The following is a 21111-nucleotide window of genomic DNA, read 5'->3' on the forward strand; positions in this document are numbered from 1 at the left end:
GAGATGCCCGGGCCGAGTCTCCCTGCCCCCAGCCTCAGTTTTAAAGCAACAGGAGTCAGCCCAGTGAAGAGGAAGACTCATGCTCTGAAGAGGGCAGCAGGTGGAAGGGCACATGTGGAGCCAGGACGATGTACTTGGGGAGCCAGGCATTAGTCCAACACGGCTCCAGACGATGGTGGAAGCTGTGGAGTAGAGGGAGGTGAGGTCTCGAGTCCAGCAGGAGAGAGCCGGTGTCGGATGTCATATTACAGACCTGGTCATTTATCCACTGCAGGGTTGCAAGCAGGAGGACTGACTTCATGCAGTTTGAAAATGAGAAAGACCACTCCGGCTGTTGCGTGAAGGACAGACTTCCCCACAATCCAAATAAGAAATGATGGGATCGCTCACTCCCACAAGAAAGATGTAAAACAGAAAGAGATCTCACCATTTGCCATGATATGGATGGAGCCGGGGGGTGTAAGGCTAAGTAAACAAGTCGGTCAGAGAAAGACAAACGTCGCGTGATTTCACTCATATGTGCAATTTAAGAAACAACACAAACGAATGAAGAAAAAGGAGAGACAAACAAAAAAACCCAGGCCCCTAAATACAGAAAATTATCCGTGAGTGGTTGCCAGGAGGGGAGGTGTTGGGGGGAGGGGAGGTGTTGGGGGGAGGTGGGTGGAGGAACTAGAATAAACAAGAAACGGTGGGATCTGAACGTTAAGGGCTGGTGGGGATGGAGGAATTTGGGGGAACTTAAGAAACAGTGAGGGAGGGGCGCCTGGGTGGTGCAGTCATTAAGCGTCTGCCTTCGGCTCGGGGTGTGATCCCAGAGTCCTGGGATCGAGCCCCGCATCTGGCTCCCTGCTCCGCTGGGAGCCTGCTTCTTCCTCTCCCACTCCCCCTGCTTGTGTTCCCTCTCCCGCTGGCTGTCTCTATCAAATAAATAAATAAATAAATAAATAAATAAATAAATCTTAAAAAAAAAAAAAAAAAGAAGAAGAAAGAAACAGTTAGGGAAGCAGAACTCCTAGGACTTGGAAGGACTTTAAACTACTTCGGGTTTTTTGGCTCCGGCAACCAGGTGGACGGTGGACCTGGGAACACTGGGAAAGGGGCGTGTTTACGAGGGAAGAAGATGAACTGAAGCTTAGACTGCTGCACTTGGAGGTACGTCCTCCGTGGGATGTCTGAGTGAGAATATCCGGTGGGCAGTTGGAGCAGTGGGTTTGGAGCTCAGAAATATGATTTTGGCGGGGGAGTCATCTCTTTCTAGGTGGCAAGTAGGGCTGATCGTAGAAAGAACCTGCCGCCAAGAGAACACAGAGTGATAGGAGCAGAGATCCTAGGAAGGAACCCTGGGGCACACCAACGCTTAAAGGAGTAAGCTGAAGAAAAGGCTCCTGCCAATGAGGCCCAGAAGGGGTAGCGAGAGAGAGGGACTCGACACAGCCAGGCCAGTGCGAGAAAAGCCAAAGGCAGAGAGAATTTCAGGACAGAGGTGGTGGGAAGGAATATCGAACGAGACGCTGAAATCAAAAAAGATGGGACTCAGAGGCCCCATCATAACTGGCCCTGAGTATGTGATTATTGACCTCGGAGGGAAGCATTTCAGAGGCGCAGTGGGGGCAGAAGTCAGTAAATACAAATCACTCTTCCTCTTTCCCACCAGAGCCAAGCTTCTGGAAAGGGCAGGGGATGGCGAGGAGGAGGAGTTAAGGGAGCATCTCTTCGGGATGAAGGAGCCAGGGCAGAGGGCGAAGACTCCGGTAACAGGTGTTTGGGACGGAGCAGGAGGCGAGGAGGGGACTAGAGAAGAGCAGACAGAGGCATACCTCCTCTCCGCAGATGCAGATTAAAGCTGTGGGACGGGGGCACCTGGGTGACTCGGTCAGTGAAGCCACTGCCTTCGGCTCAGGTCCTGATCCCAGGGTCCTGGGATCGAGTCCCGCATCGGGCTCCCTGCTCAGTGCAGAGCCTGCTTCTCCCTCTGCCTCTGCCCCTTCCCCTCCCCCTGCTTGTGCTCGCTCTCTCTCTCCTCTCTCTGACAAATAAATCATTTTTTTAAAAAAAGGCTGTGGGAGGGGAAGGAGAGAGAAAACTGAGGGAGTGCCCACCAGAGAGGTGAGCACAACTTTCTCCACCCCCAGGAGCTCCAGCAGCCCCTGTTCCCGAAGGTGAGCGAGTCCACCCCCTCTAGAACAAGGCATCCCTGCAGGACCGGCCACACTCTGCCCCCAGGCCGGCTTCGTCCTGGGAACAGGTACTGCGGGATCTCAGGGGCCATCTGAAAGCCTTCTTGGCCCACAAGCGTCCCCCTCACTTCCTAATTGAGGCATGACACTTCCTGACAGGGGGCTCAGCTATAATAAAGGTCACCACATGGTGATTTCAAGTGTGGGACTTATGTCACGCATCACGCAGACAGATCAGACGATGGTACTTGGCTGGCCTATGGCTCCCGTAGGCACAGTGAACTGCTTTCGAAAACATTCCTCTTGTCTGAAAGCATCTCAGATTCTGCTTTGAGAAGTATGTTAACATCCGGCAGCCGAAACAAAACGTGCCCCTGAACCCAGACCCTAAGGACAGTGCCTGAAGAGCATGAAGGTCACTGACACGTGTGCAATGACTGCTACCCGCTCCCATCATCTGGGCTTGACAAGGGGAAGGAGGGGAAGGAGCAGATTGGAAATCTGGCAGGGCAGCCGGAGTCTGAAGAAGAAAGTGGGCCGGAGGATGGGCACAGGCTGCCCCGTTGTAGAACAAAAACTCAGCTCAGGGGTCCCCTCCGGCACAGGTGACCACAGCCCGTGTGCGCTCGTGTGTGTGTGTGTGTGTGTGTGTGTGTGTGTGGCAGGGAGCCCGTGGGCCTGGTGCTCTGGGCCTCCTCCCTGGCCCAGCGCTCAGCGAGCACATCCCCCACCACCACGACCGCGGAGGGGACGGCAGGTGGAAGGGGCGGGGACAGCCCTGCGGCTCTAGGTCCTGGTCCCTGGGTCTCGCCTCCCCATGGGAACTGTCCCGGGCCGGCCAGCAGGGTACCTGAAGGGTTTGCTGTCGGGGTCGGTGTCCTTGAAGCCCATCTCCTCCAGCTTGCAGCGGCGGTAGAGCTCGTAGTGCCGGCTGTGGGTCTGCTCCCGGAGGTCCTCCATGTTCACCCGGATCAGCATCTCCCGCAGCTTCACGAAGTCGCAGTGCGCCTCGTTCTCGACTGCGCGGCGGGGGAGGGGGATTGAAAGCGCCCTGAGAGGCAGGTCAGGAGCGGCGGAAACGGACGAATCCCTCACGGCCACACGGCCTTTCCACCTGTGTATGTGGAGCCTGCGAACGTGCCTCCCGAAGCCCCTTCCCATGGAAAACGCGCACGGAAAGTTACAAGGCTGACAGTAATGGGAAATCGCAAGACCATAAAAAAATATCTAAGAAGACCTTCAGCGGCACCTCAACCCAAACACACCGATCAGACCCTCACGGGAATGTTTATTTGCTCTGCGCCCCGTTTAGGCTCGTGGCAAAGGCACGTTCAGCCGTCTGTCCAATAAACAGTTGCGGCGTCTCCGCTCCCAGTATCGTGTGAGGCACCGGGAGTTCAGAAACGAAGTCATGGAGTCTGGCCCTAAAGAGCTTACAGCGGAGTGGAAGAATGGATGCAAAGAGGCGAATAAAATACAAGGCAAAAATGAGCACAATGGAGGTCTACGCAGTGCCAGCCCAGCAGAAGGGGGCCTGAGGTGCCCCCACAGAGCGAAGGCTTCACCAGAGAGGCAACCCTCAGGATGACTCTTGAGGGAAGGAGCAGAATTTACCAGGCAGATCAGGAAATAGTCCACGCAAGGTCTCAATACAGTTAGGCAAGGTTATGTGGCTCACGAGTTGCAGCTGGGCTCGAAATGCAGGCGAGCTGAAGGAGAGGCAGATGCCAAGGAGAGCAGGTGCCAAGTCTCCGGAACAAAGGGAAGGAACTAGGCCATCTATAGATAGCAGTGACCAGGAGGGGTGTGGACCCAGGTGTGGCCCATCTGGATGGTAGGTCGTGGCTTGAAAGGAGGTGTTTTTTAGAGGGTGGGTAATGGCCTGACAGCAGCAATAATGACCGAGACAAAGTGGACCCCACTTTCCGGCCCAAATGAACAAGTCCCCTTGTCAAAAGAGTACGGCAAAGGTCTGCATTTGGGGCAGTGGCCGAGAAGGACAGAAACAGAGACCAAATCATAGCAAAGTGGACTTCTGGTTGGAACACAAGACTGTGAGCAGTGCTCTGGCATGTGCCTCCAGGCATGGCGTCCCCAGGCTGTGGTGGCGGTGTCTGGCCTGACCATGTGGGGACAGTGGTGTCTGAGATGATGAACCGGCCTAGTCACCCTAGGTTCTGTCTTCCAGGGCCTGGGAGAGGGGCGTGGGGCCAGGGAGGGGGTCTGGGATGACAGGGTGGGCCACAGTAGCAGCAGACTGTCTCGTGGCCATCGGCGTGACCTTTCCAAAGCTCACATCGGCTCACATAGCCCCTCTGCTTAAGACCCATTCCCTTGGGACACTGAGCTGGCTCAGTGGGAAGAGCATGCAACCCTTAATCTTGGGGTGGTGAGTTTGAGCCCCGCATTGGGTGTAGAGATTACTTAAAAAGTGAAACTTTTAGAAAATTAAAAAAAAAAGACCCATTGCCTTGTGGATGAAGACCCTTGCTGTCATAGAACATAAGCTAATATGAAAAATCACATTGGTAACTGGCAACTTCTCGGGACCAGCTCTTCCTTCATCTCTCCGGACAGTGATGCCTGGTAGCCGGTCAGAAGGACTGACTCCAAGGTCACTCGAACAGAACAGTGAACTCCAACTTATACAAAAAACCTCGAAAAACCCCTTTGTTGGTTAGGTGTATGCAATCTAAATTGGAGGAAGTCACTGGAACCACGTCTGCTGGTTTCTCCTCATTTTCCTCCAGGTTCCTGTCTCTCAGACCACAAACTCATTCCCAGTTAGGACTGTGGGTCCAGGGACCATTCACAAATGTTCCTAGCAGAGCATCTCGGCCCCAGACAGCAGAGAAGACCAAAACCTAGCACAGCTCCGATAACCATCTTGTCCTGCCTATGGAAAAATCCAGCGATCACTGGAGAGGCTCCGGCGTGGCCTAAAGCTTGCCAGCCTTGTATGCAAGCGAAGTGGACAACTTCCCACCCACTTCCCAGGCCTTGCTTTATCCACAGAACTGACTAGTTCCACGGGTAACTAACCACGTGTCAGGCAGACCACGAAAGGAAGTTTCCTGAGTGTATATACATCTGTTTTGAAACTGTATAATAATTGTATATATATAGAAATAAAAAAGAAAAAATGAATACCAATGTTTCTACAAGCCCGGTAGCAGCACCTTGTGTCTCTCTGCCTGGTCTTGAAATGAGACTTAACCACTATCCTGACTTTGGGCTTTATCATTCTGCCTTTTTTAATATAGTTTCGCCACTTGCGTATGAATTCCTAAAAGGATAGATCTTGTTCATGTTGTCTACTTGGGGAATTCGCATCAGTGGAATCATACAGCATGTATTCTTCTCTGTTTTATTGAGCCCAATGTTATGTTTCTGAGATTCATTCTTGTATAAGTAACTATACTCCATTCATTTTCACCACTGTCTCTTATCCCATTAGATGAACATTTTGCAATTCATCCGGTCTATTTCTGATGGCTATCTGGTTTGTCTGCTACTCATCTGCTATATTCTTGTACGTCTCCTGGTGCCCTGGGGCCCTGGGGGGCCAATTACACATGCTTTCTTGAACATTCCTTCTTACCTGGCTCCAAAAAACATTTTTTTTTTTTAGGAATGCTTTCTCCATTAGAGACAAAGAGAGCTTGCTCGCAGCAGAGAAGCCGGGGGTGGGGCCAGAGCTTGCCTACAGCTGCGGGAAGCCCAAGCCGAGTGAGTACAGACCGGGGACAAGTTAGGGACTGGCCACACAGCGGCTGGAGGCAGGGAAAGGGGCGCCGTCTCCTGGGTGCTCACTCACCCTGCACCGTGCCCCACGGATACTGCCGCGCCTTCATCATCTTGTTGCCTATCTTCAGCTCCTCTGTGCTGCCGATGACAGCAAACGGCAGGTGCGCCTGGAACAGAGGGCACACGGAGGCTCAGAGCAGAGTCCCTGGAGAAAGGCACCGAGCGTCCCCCAATACAACCTTTGCCCGGCTCTGGGGCCTCGCGCCCATCACACTGTGGTGGTATCCCCTCCCTGTCGCGATTGTCAAGAGGCATTTCTTAAGCTCTGAGCTGTGTGGGGCTAAGAGGCCTAGCCCACGCTTCTGCCATTCAGAAATTCTCAATGACGTGGCCGAACACACAGGGAACAGACGAAGATGGGAAAAAGCCGAATACTGAGCAGATACCCAGACGAGCACGCTGTTCACAATGTGCAGGTGCTGAGGGGGAAAGCCTTAGGAAGGTGGGTGAGTGGGATGAGGGGGGTTACGTGTGGATAGAGAGAGGCCGAAGGGGACTGAGGGGGCCAGGGTTGCCTACCCTCCCTGGAGTGGGAGAGCCCTGGGAGCCGGTACATACTGCTGACTGAGCTGTGCGCTCCTCGTTCTCACCCTTCCCTGAAGCAAGAGCTCACGCGGAACTCTCGAGTCTAGAAGTCAAGTCCACAGGTGTTTTCCCACAGGCCCATAACTGTGCTGGGCTGTTTTTAGCGCCGGACGGGAGACAAGAGTAGACACAGCCCCCCTCACCCTCTAGGAGCTTACAATCTTGTTGGGAGCACTGGCATTACACACCCTGAATCGTATGACAGAATATGACCAAGGACTCAAATGTAGGAGCCAGTGCCTGCACACAGTAGCTGCTTAATAAATACTCCTTGAATGGAAGTAGCAGGGCCATGAACACAGTACAGAGGAAAGAAAGCGAAAGTACAAACAGGGGTATGAACGTGGTGCTTGCAGGGTAATGCAGAGCTACGCCTGGCTGATGACGGTTTTGGGGGTCAGAGAAAAGGCAACTGCCCCCGACTGGTAGTGTGGAGCTTGGCAAACACTTCCAGCACCCTGTCTCCCAGGGAGCTGGCCAGGTCGTAAGTACTGTGACCCCCAGCCAAGTGGAACCACTGAATAAACACTGTTTACAAGCTAGGTGATCCTGGGTGGGGCTTTACCTGAAAGGGCTTTCCACAGACAAGTGGAAGTCCACTGGAGCAAGCTTTCTTAGCCCGAATGGAGAAACAGGCCTCCATCACAGACACGTGGACTCATTTGCTGACTCGTCCGTGCCACGAGTGTTTACTGAGCCCCTACTGTGTGCTAGGCACTAACGGTACAACGTTGAAGAAGCTCAGAGCCTGCTCCTGGAGAGCGCACAGTCTGGCAGGGGAGAAAGACACGCCAGCAATGATAATATGGTAAAGGCTAGGTTATAAACAGAGGTTCAGGGGCTGGAGGAACAGAGGAGGGAGCAGCTCACTTCAGGAAATCAAGGCAGGCTTCACGGAGGCAGCAACAATTGTACCAGCAGCTGGAGTAGCTAGAGAACTGGTATGAGCAGCAGCAGCCGCTTACGTGGCTCGTTGCCTCCTCCCATCAGCACTGGGAGTTAGGTACTCTTAGCCCCACTTTATAGACAAGGAACCTGAGGTCCAGTTGCCAGCAAGCACACAGCAGTGAGGGCCAGCGCTAGGGATGGAGCCCGGGTCTCTCTGGCTTCAAGGCCCACCACTGGTCTGCCACGCCCACGTAGGGGTTCCGAGCCGCAGGCGGGGTGAGCACTCCAAACCCTGGGGTGATCTGGTTGCGCAAAGCCAGATGATAAGAAACAGGTCCATTCTGGCAAACCTACAGCAAATGTCTTTTGTTTGCCTAATCTGCGCGCGTGATGTCACCACCACTCCTCCCTCTCCATTCTCTTTAGCACCTGCCCCCCAAGAATGTTCTTCAGAGTGGAAAATCGTAGGACTTAATCGGGAGCTCAGCTCCAGGGCACCCGCAATTACCCTGAGGCGCTCGGCCAACCTGCCAAGGTGGCTCTCCTATCACCCTCTGCCCGCGGCTCTCAGAGTATCACCTCAGCAACCCCCTCCACCCCTTCCCACCCATGCCTGTGCCCGAAGTGGGGACATAGGAAAGAGGAGGTTATGGCTGTATGGAAGATGGGCCGGGGTGGCCGCGGGAAACGTTGCCTCGGTCCTAGGAGGGGACCGAACATGAGGGTTGTTGGGCGTGCAACACACACGGGGCATGAGGGGGGCACCGAAGTCTGGAAAAGCCCACCCGAGGGCCAGAGCCTCCCTGACCTCTGCCAGCCGGCTTTGTCGGAGGGACATCCGGGCACAGTTCATTCCCACTCAGGACCCCAAGACAGGTGGGGAACCTCAAATCCACTCCCAAGCGCTTTCTGGGAAAATGCTGCCCCTCCTGCCAAGACCCAAGCCTTCAGCCGCGTGACATAAAAGAGCCAGAGGGCAGCGATGGCAGAGGGCTAGACCGAGGGAGGAGGTGAGAAAGAGAACCTTCTGGTGCATCCCTGGCTCTCAGTGGAAAGTGACGGAGGAGGGCGTGTGAAGTGGGTGGGGACTTCTCTGGGCTCAAGTGGAAAGGAGAAAAAAAAAAAAACCCAAGAAGAGAATAAAGACATTTAAAAAAAAAATCAGTTTTGGATTCCCTTGCGCCTGTTAGATTTAGCCCCACAAGCCATCGTTAGTTAGGATGACAGGGTCACTTGCTTGCCTCTTTCTCACTGCGCGGTCATTCTATCCCTGCCCCCTCCAGGGCTTCCGAGACCTCCCACGGCGCACGCTTAGCAACTGGCATCAGAGTCTGTTCGGATAAGCATCCGCAAGCAGAATTTTTCTGGGTGCTGCCGGGCAGCTCTCATTGGCTTCTCGCCAGAGCGCTACGGAGCGGTTCTCATACACCCTATTAGTGATCTGGGGGAAACGACTTGCCCAGGTCCCTAACTCCTGGGCCCAAATCTTGCCAGGGAGCAGTAAGGCCACCGAGCTTTAGCCGCCGGGCCCTCCCCACCAGCCGCAGCAGCCGGCGCTCTGCCTCCTGGCTAAACGGCAAAAAGCTAACACTGAAGGGCAGGAAATCGTGGGGCCGGACTCCGGCCCTTGTTCCGCTGCTCTTGAGAGATGGGTGGCTTTTAACGACCGGGAGAGAGTCAAGCAGAGCAGGGAGATGCTACGCGCTCCAAGCAACCACACTCCCGGGGGTGACACTTTGCAGGTCTGGGCCCAGGGAGGAGACTGCTGGCGGCAGGACAGCGCTGCCCCTGAAACACGCGCAGATGTGCCCCCCCCCCGGCCGGCGTCAGATGTCCAGCCTCCGAAAACTCCGAGAGACACTCTCAAGCCTCCTTTTGGGAGTCTGTTCTCAGATTCACTACCTTTCCTGTCTCGTATCTATCTTAAATTCCTCTTAGTATAGGGGCGCCTGGGTGGCTCAATTGGTGAAGCGGCTGCCTTCAGATCAGGTCATGGTCCCAGGGTTCTGGGATCGAGCCCCGCATTGGGCTCCTTGCTCAGCAGGGAGCCTGCTTCTCCTTTTCCCTCTGCAAGCTACTCTGCCTGCTTGTGCTCTCTCTCTCTGTCAAATAAATAAATAAAATCTTAAAAAAAATTCCTCTCAATATATTTTTAAGTGTTGGATGATCCCATAGGCATGAACTGGTCTATTTCAGTTCCAGAACATCTGTTATAGTTGGGAGGCTGGATGACCTTTCTCTTCAGTCTGGTGAAATAGAGATGGTCAGCACTGTTCATTCCTTGTCTGATAATAACCCAATCGGGAGTGGCTTCCTCCCGACATAGCAATTTTTAGAATTGAAGTCTACAACCTTGAGAGTTATCAGAGCATGGGCTGAAGAAGTGTGCAACAATACCGCTCACTCCCTTCTCTTGCCAACCCCCAATCGGACATTGTTTTTCAGACCCACCCATAGGCTAAGGGGGAGGCTGTGACCTCATTAGTCTTATTTCCCCTCCATGGAAATCCCTAGTGGGGGGCGGCAGGATGGCTGGGCACTCTTCTCCACTTGGGCAAGAGGCTCCTTCCACTTCTTCCAATCCAGTCCCCATGACAATTGGCTGGGGTGGCTGAGGCTGTGGGGCTAGAGCCAGATCCGGAATTGAAAGGCCAGCCCCCATTCTTCCTACCACCCAAGCCCAGGTGTTCTGATTGACTTGGCTTCATACACCACAACTTGTCTGAAGACCTTGCGGACTTTCCACACAGTTGTTCGGGTGACAGACAGGCAAAACAATCCCGCCTATGTATGTTATAGCAGCGGCTCCCCGCCCTTTCCCCAACACAAGAGGTAACATGTGGCATTTGCTTACATGCCCCCTCTCCCGCGGGCATGCCCAATGCCAGCCACACTCTTCCCCACTCAGAAAAGCACAGTGGAATGTCAGGGAATGTTGAGTGATGTTATTATAGGGATAACCCTAAATCCACTCAATTCAGGGATAGCCCTAAATCCACTCAAATTTAGTTTTTCAAAGTGAAACACCAGCACACTTTGGACTGTTGGAAGAAAGGACCCAGAACCGCCTCCCAGCCAAAACAGCGTGGTTGAGAACTGCTGCTTTCACAGCATGAGAAGTTCCCAACCCTAAGGCTGAGCCTACCCTAGGTTCCAGCAGGAGGGCACAGCTGAGCTGAGAGCAGAGCCCAAAATGACTGTTACTCCTGATTCACAGTGTAATGAGCTGTCGTTTTTGGATGCCACCTCGAGACGGAGGAGAACTCTTTCCCCTATTAATTCTTAGCAAAGCAAACCACAAGCCCAAAAGCTACCTGGTGATGTAGGGGAACCCAAGTTTGAAGGTATCTATGGGGCCTGATGCTCTGAGGTGACTAAGCGCTTCCAGACATCATGCCAGTGACACCACATGACGCTTCTCTCTAGGTTCCCCTTTTTCTGCAGGCTAAGCCCCCTTTCAGGTTTTCTCATCTTGGCGGAGCCTGGTTGCCATCGAAACGCCCTGACTGCTCGAGAGGATAAGGGCCCATCTTTCTGTTCCCCCTTTATTCACACTCACGATGGGTAAGAGAGGCTAGGACTCCACCCACCCCAAGCCACGTAGCCTTACTCTTAGGCCAGATTGTCAAAGATGATGAGGGACTTCTCATAACCAACACATCTCGGGTGTACCGCTGAGTGGCACGGCGGGTGGAGATGATAACTCGCTGCCCCGCTATGCTAATTTGTTGGCCAAATTCTAGGAGGTAGCAGCTGATACCATAATGATAACTCAGGGGCGGCGGCAGCTGGAAAGTCTTCTAAAAATGGCTTTTATTACCAGGCTTTCCTGAGTTTGGCTATAACCGGGCATTATGTCATTAGGAAAAACTGATGCCTCTCGAGAGAGAAAAAAAAAATCCGTTCCCAAAGCAGAGGCTTTCTGAAAGCTATTAGCTGTCTCCTTGAAATCACAACATTGAAGATTTCGCAGCAACAGCATCAACACGTTGTAAAGAAGCATGAGGAAATGTTTGACTCCCGCCTTGCTCATTACTCATTCCTCTAGTGGCAGGGGGGGAGTGGGAAAGGACTGGAAAGATGGCAAGTCGGGGTGGGTTTTTTTTTGTTTTTTGATTCATTCACACTTAATAAAGCAAAGCATCACCCTGAAACTTAAAAATAACATTTCTCTAGTCACCAGAAAAATCAGAGGCTATATGTCATTACTCCCCCCGGGGGTAGAGGCCTCGATGATCTGTGTACGCACTGTCTTGGAGCCCCGGAAGCCCGCCAACTTTTTCTGCTGTGGGTTGTCATGGTATTGTTTCGGTCAGAGAGGAAGACTGTTAGCCTTTCTGGCAGTCCCAGGGGGGCTAGCTTAGACTGAAGCAGCATCAAAAAGGAAGGAGAGGTCCGAACCCCCCCTCCAGACTCTTCCTAAAGTTGGCCTGTCCCTCTCTCAGTCTCTGCTATCAATCTCTGCATCTCTGAGGCTTTGAAGCAGCCAACACTAAGGGAGAGGAGCTGTTTGGGTTCTGGATTCTTCCTCACAAACACTGACATTCAGATGATGGAGTTGACCGCACTAAAATGGATGGTGATGTTCGACGACCAGTTTGTAAAATAAAAATAATGATAAAAATAGGGGCGCCGGGGTGGCTCAGTCGGTGAAGTGTCTGCTTTCAGTTCAGGTCATGATCCCGGGGTCCTGGGATCAAGCCCCGCATCTGGCTCCCTGCTCAATGCAGAGCCTGCTTCTCCCTCCCTCTGCTGCGACCCCCTGCTCGTGCTCTCTCGCTCTCTCGCAAAGAAATAAATAAAATCTTTGAAAAAATATGATAAAAATAAACAGCAAATAGGAAGTTGAACCCCTGTGCTCCCACTCACGTTCATGGTTCCATTGATCTCTGCCACTGACTCGTCGTCTGTAGGGAATTGGTAGATCTGGACCCCGTTGCTGACAAGTTCGCTGGTGATTTTGATTTTGAACTTCGTTAGCTCGCTCTTCGAAATGGCATCTGATTTGGCAATGATGGGGATGATGTTCACCTGGGGGAGGGAGGAGCAAAGCGGGATCACTGTTGGTAATCTGCAACTGAAAGTAGCGTGACGGAGGACTTCCACCAGCTCAACCCAACAGCCCAGGACTCACCACCTCTGTAGCCAAATCACAACATAATAAATGACAGCGGGTGCCGCTTAGCGCTGGGTACTGGACGAAGCGCTTTACGTGGATTAACACAATTAATCCTGACAACACTCCTCTCATTTTGCCAATGAGAAACTGAGGCACAGAGAGGCTAAGTAACTTGTCTGAGGCCACAGAGCAGGTACGTAGCAGAACTGGGCTCCAGATCCAAGTTTAGCCTTCTTCCTAAATCCAGAGTCTTGGGGCACCTGAGTGGCTCAGCTGTTAAGCGTCTGCCTTCAGCTCAGGTCGTGATCCCAGGATCCTGGGATCGAGCCCCGCATTGGGCTCCCTGCTCAGCGGGAGGCCTGCTTCTCCCTCTTCCACTCCCCTTGCTTGTGTTCCCTCTCTCGCTTTCTCTGTCAAATAAATAAATAAAATCTTTTAAAAATAAATAAATAAATAAATAAATAAATCCAGAGTCTTAACCAGCTCAGCTCCAAACTGATGGGCTGTGTGATATCTTAATACTGAGATCACTGCTTGGGTGATTCCGAGCAGAAAGAGGACAGTTGGGAATCTGTGGCTGACAAGGAGGGGAGGTGGCCACTCCTTGTTAACAGTAAACTGGCCCAACCGATCTGGTGCAGGCTAGCCCCAGCGTGTTATGGACCCACCCCCATGGGCCATGGCAGGGAGGGGAGGCAGGGCAGAGCTCAGTGAAGGAGCTCAACTGGCCCCCTTTCTGGCAGCAAACTTATGAACCAACCCGGCTGGATGAAGAAGACCCTCTGTTACCAGTGTGATCCAAGACTTCATGCAAAAAAGAGTTTGACTGCCTGAGTTTCGTGATTAATTTCTTTTTTTTTTTTAAGATTTTATGTATTTATTTGACAGAGAGAGACAGCCAGCAAGAGAGGGAACACAAGCAGGGGGAGTGGGAGAGGAAGAAGCAGGATCCCAGCGGAGGAGCCTGATGTGGGGCTTGATCCCTTAACGCCGGGATCACGCCCTGAGTTGAAGGCAGACACTTAACGACTGCGCGCTGCCCAGGCGCCCCTCGTGATTAATTTCTGCACAAAGCAAGCAGGCATATATGCCCAGTTTCAGACAGCAGGACAAAGGCCTAACGCCACCCCAAAGTTAATCCACCTGAACTCTGCTCCTTGAAATGACGCCAAGCAGAGACAAGGCTTCTGCTGCGGGAGGCTGAAGAACTGTGCCCCGCCCATGCCTTCGTGGGACAGAGCACACCCGAGCTCACGTTCACGGGGCAGCAGAGGCGTTGCCGCCAGCAGACTCCTGCGGGGCATCATCCATAGTGCTTGGGCCCGGGAAGGAGCTCGACACTCGGAGGCCGCAGTTTGCCCGCTTTACGCGTTGCCTGCCGAGTACCCATAAAGGTTGCCGCCCGTTGCACATGCGCTGGGTCAAAGAGTGAGCCCTGCAGGTGCCTTCCTTGAAGTCTTTGCAGGAGGGGGGCGGGTCAGAGCCTTTGCCAAGGGGGAAGAGCGGGCAGAGTCAATTCTCCTCGTCACTTTTCACCGTGGACACACGAGGAGCCTATGCCACAGGCTGCTTAACTTAACCCCACCCACCCACCGGGCCACCGGCGCATGGCTCTCTGCTGCCCTATACAGGACATGCAGGGCATAGCGACTTTTCTGCCGCAGCCGGTACTCCTGGGTGGTGAGCTCATGGCTGCAAAAAAAAAAAAGAAAAAGAAAAAGAAAAAACTGCTCCTATTTTGATTTGAGCTGAATGTCAGTTTTTCTCACGGATAGGCTCCTAAATAACGCATATAAATTAGAATTTCATAAAATAAAATGCCTTGGAGTCAGAGCGAGCCAGGTCCAAATCACAGACCCCTTACAAGTTGTCCAACCTGGAGAAAGCTACTTGGCTCTCTGTGCCTCAGTATTCTCATGAGGAAGTGGGAATAACAGTACCCACCACACTGGATTCTTGGAAGGATGAAATAAAATAATGTCTATAACATACTCATCCCAGTGCCAGGCACACAGGCAATGTTAGAGGGAAATGTGTTCGGCTTTTTAAGGAATCCTGCATCAATTCTTTAGTACAGCAAACAATCCTTTCACAGGAAGAACCCTTGTCTGATGTCTATCTGGTGTGGGACTTACATTTTTCAGTTCCTTTTAGAGCAGGACACGACCGATTCCCACAGCCATCTTTCTCAGGAATGGAGGCCACAGAACATGGCGCCAGGGATCTGAGTTCGAATCTAGCCTCTGCCAGAAGCTAGCTACATGATAACAGGCAAGTCCCTTAACCTCTTAGAGCCTCTGTGTCTGCTAAGTGGCGATAATGACGGTGTTTGCCTCAGCGGGTTGTGAGAATTCAAGGAGATACTCCAGATGGTGCTTGCACAGTAGTGGCACAGATTGAGGATTTAACAAACGTTAGCCGCTGTTACTAAAATTCTTATTGATAATAAAAATAACCACTTTCAAAGCCCAGTTTGCCTGTTCGAGAACAGTCAATCTTGGGGCAAAGAAAAAACACCTTTCTGTTGCCAAAGGCTGCGAGCCCAGGCCCAGGCAGCCATCTTGCCTGCAGCCACCCTTAACCCCCAGAGCGATCAGGGCAGTGAGCCAGTGCCCAGGGCTGGGAAAACGGATCACAAGGCGTACGACGCAGGTGCTGGATCAATGACACCATCTTTCCGGAGGGACAGGGAATGAAGGAGAGGATGAGGAGGCCACAGAGCGTCTCCTGGAATCTGGCACCAGCGTGGCCCGAGAGACCAGTAAGTGTGGTCCCGGTGCACCCCGCCCCCCGTGCGCCCTCGGCCCTGCCTCCATACCTTACTGTCCAGCTTCTTCATCGTCACGAGGTCCAGAGACTTCAGGGAGTGGCCCGTGGGCGCGATGAAGTACAAGCAGGCGTGGATTCGGGAGTCGTGGTAGGCGTGCAGCACCCTGCGGATCTTCAGCTCCTCCTGCAGGTAGGCCTCGAACTGGGCGTCGATGAATTCCACGATGGGCTTGTAGCTGGGAAGGGCGGGGAGAGCAGGGACATGGCCCGACCGCTTCCAAACCTGGGCTTTCGGTACAGTCCCTTCTCGAAGTTAAAAATTCCCTGGGTCATCTGGCTCTCCCCATGCAGCTGGTTTCCTCCAGCTCCCTTTGAGGGGCCGGCCGAACTTCAGCCCCTGGGCACAGCTCGGCTCTGGAATGCCCGCCTCTCTCTTCTCGCCCCAGTCCTGCCCTCCCAGACCTCAGGGCCATGGAATGTCCCCCTCCTCTTCCACACGGTCTTCCCCACTTCTGCCAAAAACCCCTTCTGTGACCCCGGAGTATGCAAAAAATAATAATAATGCTATCAGATCGCTTACTCTCGCTTCACAAGGATTACTGTCCCCTCAAATACGCTGTGTCCCTCTAAGGGGCGGAGGCCGCGAAGGGCACTAGTCTCGCCCCCGTGGGGTATCTGCGGGTGGGTTGATCATGCTCCGGGCTGGTTCCCAGTCTGTGTTTCCTCGGTTTCTCTCCCTCCACCCCCAGTGCCTAGTGTGACAGCTGGGAACCCGGTGGTGGCTGGGAACTCTCCTTGACCCACTGTGGGGGAAAGCTGCCAGAGCACTCTGGGTTCTGTTCAGTCTTGCTGGATTTATGGCACAGCCCATATGGCTCCCCTAAGGTCCACATATTTTTCTGGTTCTCATTTCCTCCAAGAGTGTGACTTTAAAATCCAAGCACATTGACAACATTTGGTAGAGATCTCCCCCCTCCCACACACGCACACCCAGCTCACTGAGTCTCCACGCAAAATCCCCTTTATAACCCCAAGTCTTGCCAGGGTGTCTTAAACCAGAGCCAGTCCTCTGCTCCTCCCTGTCCCGGGAAGCTTCTCTCTTCTCTCCCGGGCCGCTCCTGCCACCCCTGCAGCCTCCGTCTGCTCTAACTAGGTCAGCGTGGCTTCAGCTCTGCCTCTGCTCTCATCACCCCATCTGTCCACTGCCTCGCCATCCAAGGCTTCCTGCCTTCAAGCCCAAGCAGCGAGCTTGCAGATAGCACTGCCAGACAGAAACATGATCAAAGGGATCCCCGTGGTAGAGAAGGGAAAATGGCTTTAAAAAAAATCCCCAAATCCTAGATTCTGAGAGCTAGATACAGAGGAGAGATCCAGGAGCAAGGTATCTCTGGAGCCCCAGAGAAAATTCCAAAAATAAAATCCTTTTTTCCCCCTTTCTTCCTTTGATCTCGCTGAGTCAAACATCATTCTGAAGGGTAACAGCATCCAAGAATCTCTTGGTGTCAGAGATCCTTAGAAGGTTCCTGAAGAATTAGGAGCAAGGGTGGGGGATGCATCCCTTTGACTTCTCTAATTAATTTTTGGATGATTGGCTCATTTGAATTATCGAATCATGGCACTGCTAGCTTTTTTTTTTTTTTTTGCTTTCTCCATTACATAACTTTTTTTTTACTTCATTTCTTTATTCTGCAAAAGGAACCAAAGGAGGAAAGAAAAGAGTGCATTTTGAGTTTTTTTATCACCAATCTCTGGTGATACCCTGGGCCTATCTTTCTGCTGCTGCCTCAGACCCTTAGGAGGCTCTGGATCAGACCAATCAAACGAGCCAATCAACCGACAGCCCTGGGTTTAGACTGGTCATAATGGGTGATTCATCTTCGTCTTACTCATCTGTTTATCCTCGGTGTCCAGCGTGGTTATCTGGAATATAGTCAGGATTCCACACCACTCTGTTGTGCTCACCACCCCCCACCCCGTCCATGAGGAACCAAACCCCTTACTCCCACAGGCGGTCTCTGCACAAATGTTTCCTTGTCCTGGGTGATACCTGACTCCCCTTCGAAGACAGGGCTTCCCTTATATACCTTCTCAGCTGGAAATTTCTACATCTCTCGCACCCAAGTTCCATGGAGGGGTGGAGAAGGCAGCTTTCTTCTGGCGCATTATACCCTGGCCTCCTACAATCTCTTCCATCTGCTACAAAAACTCAGCTCTACGGGGCGCCTGGGTGGCTCAGTCTGTTGAGCATTTGACCCTTGGTTTCAGCTCAGGTCGTGATCTCAGGATCGTGAGATTGAGCCCTGCGAAGGGCTCCACACTCAGCAGGGAGTCTGCTTGAGATTCTCTCCCTCTCCCTCTGCCTCCCCCTGCTCATGCGTGCATGCACGCACACACTCTCTCTCTCAAATAAATAAAGTCTTAAAAAAAATCCAGCTCCAACATAATCCACCCCTCCTTGTCACTACTGTTTGTCTTTCACAATTTAGGGCAGGAGCTCTTAACCTGGGCTCCACAGACTTCCAAGGGGTCTATGGGGAGAATTCGCAGGAACCATGAACTTGGATAGGAAAGAACCACATTGTTTTCACTGAGCTCTCACTGAAGCTTAGGAAACAGTTTCTTCAGGTACAAATGTAGGTGACAATCTACAGTAATTTTAGCAGTACCTGTGATTTCACAGTCAATAGAAATCACCGATATTTTTGCTTCCTATTACAGTTGTTGCAAATATCTCAAAATAGCATTTATACTTACACACCTTCTAAATTATGATAGTTATTAGGGCTGCATGTAGATATTACTTCAGGAACTAATAAAGGACAGGGATTTATGTCCTTCTGGAAGTGGAATCATACAGTATTTGTCCTTTTGACAAATCACAATTTGAAAATATTTTGGGAACTGTATTTCTAGTATAATGGGCGTATTTTAGGCATTTAAAACCGTTATTTGAAGAATGAGTCCATAGGCCTCAATGGATTGTTAAGGAGGCCAAAGGCACAAAACAGTTCTTGGTCTGGGGCACCTGGGTGGCTCAGTCGGTTAACCATCTGCCTTCGGCTCAGGTCATGATCTCAGGGTCCTGGGATCGAGCCCCACCATGGATGGACGGTCTCTCTGCTCAGTGGGGAGCCCACTTCTCCCTTCCCCCTGCCCATGCTCTCTCTCAAACAAATAAATAAAAATCTTTTTAAAAAATATTTTAAAAAACCAATTTCTGGTCTGGACACTACTTCTTATTCCTGTCAATAATGGTGATAAAAAGTGACCAGGAAGGCTTCCCTGACAACGTGACCTTTAAGCTGCACAGTCAGGAATAAGAGAGCCATGGCAGAATCTAGGAGAAGAGCATTCCAGAGAGGAATAAGAAAGGTAACAGTCCAGAGGGAGAAATGAGCTTGAGGAGGTTTGCAATAGGAAGAAGGCAAGGTTGCTGGGACCTAGTGCAGGAAAGAACTATTCACAATTGCTCAAAGGTGAAAACAGCCCAGTGGCCATCAAGCGACGACTGGCTCAACACAATGTAGGAGATCCAGACAATGGACTATTACGCAGTCTCTAAAAGGAGGCCAAGTCTCATGCATGCTACCCCAGGGATGAACCTTGAAAACACCGTTCAAGTGAAAGAAACCAGACACAAAAGGACAAATACTGTATGATTCCACGTACAGGAGGTGCCCAGAAGAGTCAGAGTCACAGAGAAAGAAAAGAGAATAGTGGTTCCTGGGGAACGAGGGGAGTGGGGAGTTAGTGCTCAGTGTTTCCTTTGGGGGCGATGACAATGTTTGGAACGAGGCAGAGGGGACGGTCGCACCACATTGTGAATGTATTAAATGCCACTAAGTTGTTCACTTTAAAATAGTCCATTTTATGTTGTGTGAATTTCACCCTTTTAAAAATAAGAACAGGGGCACCTGGGTGGCTCAGTCGGTTAAGCATTCGACTCTTGACCTCAGCTCAGGTCTTGATCTCAGGGTCGTGAGTTCAAGCCCCACACTGGGCCCCAGGCTGGGTGTGGAGTCTACTTTAAAAAGCGGGGGGGACCAAGAACAGTAAAAGATGAAGTAAGCGAGGGAGCAGGGGACAGATCACATAGGGTCTGTGGGCAGGATAGAGTAAGGGGTTTTTACTGTGAACGGGGTCTTCTGTTCCATAATGTTTTCTAGCTAGTTATTGTCGGTTGATAAGAAGTCCATGGTTTTCTTCGTGTCTCTTTTGAAACTGGCCACCTAACTGAACTGGTATTCATTAGAATTGTTTTCCAGATGATTGATTACCTTGGGTTTCTTTTCTTTTTTTTTTTTTTTAAAGATTTTATTTATTTATTTGACAGAGATAGAGACAGCCAGCGAGAGAGAACACAAGCAGGGGGAGTGGGAGAGGAAGAAGCAGGCTTCCAGCAGAGGAGCCCAATGTGGGGCTCGATCCCATAATGCCGGGATCACGCCCTGAGCCGAAGGCAGACGCTTAACTGTTGTGCCACCCAGGCGCCCCTACCTTGGGTTTCTTAAACAGTCACATTAAAAAACTAATGATTATACCTCTCAGCGAGCACTTTTCAATTGTCATCTTTCTGGACACTGTCGACCAGTCCCTTCTTGAAACACTGCCCTCTGGCTTCACTGCCGCCAGTATCTCCTGCGTCTAAAACTCTTCTTTCTCACTCACCCTAAATCTTGGCCTGTCTTGAAGGTTCCATCCCGGACCCATCTTTTGCCGTCATTCTACACAATGCCCACGCATTATCCCTGGGTGCTCTCGCTCATTCCCACGGCTGCAGTGGTCACCACCCTCCACTCACGCTTCCTAGACACCTCCAGGTCATCCCAGTCTCCTCCCTCTCCCACAGTCGGTCCTCTGTGCAGCCACAGCCATCCGAGCACCCCTCCTCCCGCTGGAAACTCACAAGGCCTGGTCACAGACACCGTGTTTGAGCAACAGCATCTCGGCCAGCAAAACCAAGGAGGCACAAGGTCAGGTCTACAGGAACAAAGCCAAACGTGTGGGTTTGTTGGAAATGCAGAATCCCCGGTCCTCAACCTAGACCTACAAGATCGGAGTCACCGTCTTCTCAAGAGCCTCGGGGGCTTGTAGGCAACATGAAAGTTTAAGCAGCACTGGCCTCTGTCACAATCTTCCTTTCCACAGAACTTGCCTACCTCTTGCCCTAATGGAAACCTAATCCCTCCCCCTGCTCCCCCACAAGGATACCACAACCCTGAGGACATCATTACCCAGCAGCCCTCTCCGGAGTAGGCTACTCATTCTCCCACAACCTGTGCACCTTGGGGTCAGTGGAGTGGGCACTCGTGTAGCTCCCCACTGCCACTTCTAGATCATTCCTCCTCTACCTCAGTGTAAAACCTTTTCTTCATTTGAGACGTATTCCATCGTCTTCTGGTGGCACCTGACCCACGCGGTCTCTCTCTCCATTCTGGGTGATGGCAGTGTGCTCGCAGACAACCCATCAACCTTCAGCCTCTTTATTCCCTGATTGTCTACACTCCACAACCTTCGGGCTTCCTCTACTTCAGCCACGGACACACCTTGCCATTGGCCCGATCAGCTTCCCCCCAACACATCCTCTCTCTAACTCCCCACTCTCTGGCCACAACCTCTCATCTTTCCAACCCTCTTACACATTGGATCCTCCTAAACCTGACCTTTCACCTCACAGAACCCTCGGGTACCTTGACCTCTCTATTGTCTCAAAGGCTATCAGCCCCTCACTGGCCTCATCCCCTTCTCTGGCCCAGCTGAACC

General features: G+C 51.9%; 1 protein-coding gene across 4 annotated transcripts in view; it reads right to left on the reverse strand.

Moving 5' to 3' along the window:
- The window catches only part of SEPTIN6 (septin 6), a 65171-nt gene that overhangs the window by 12211 nt on the left and 31849 nt on the right, over positions 1-21111 (reverse strand). For all 4 annotated transcript variants that reach the window (XM_034649929.1, XM_011229086.3, XM_034649928.1 and 1 more), the window contains exons 4-7: positions 15398-15584; positions 12330-12491; positions 5998-6094; positions 3031-3199 (exon numbers count right to left, since the gene is read on the reverse strand). In XM_034649929.1, the coding sequence (XP_034505820.1) occupies positions 3031-3199; positions 5998-6094; positions 12330-12491; positions 15398-15584 (615 nt within the window). The remainder of the gene's footprint in view (positions 1-3030; positions 3200-5997; positions 6095-12329; positions 12492-15397; positions 15585-21111) is intronic.

This window comes from Ailuropoda melanoleuca, chromosome X (assembly GCF_002007445.2).
Source record: "Ailuropoda melanoleuca isolate Jingjing chromosome X, ASM200744v2, whole genome shotgun sequence".
NCBI lineage: Eukaryota > Metazoa > Chordata > Mammalia > Carnivora > Ursidae > Ailuropoda > Ailuropoda melanoleuca.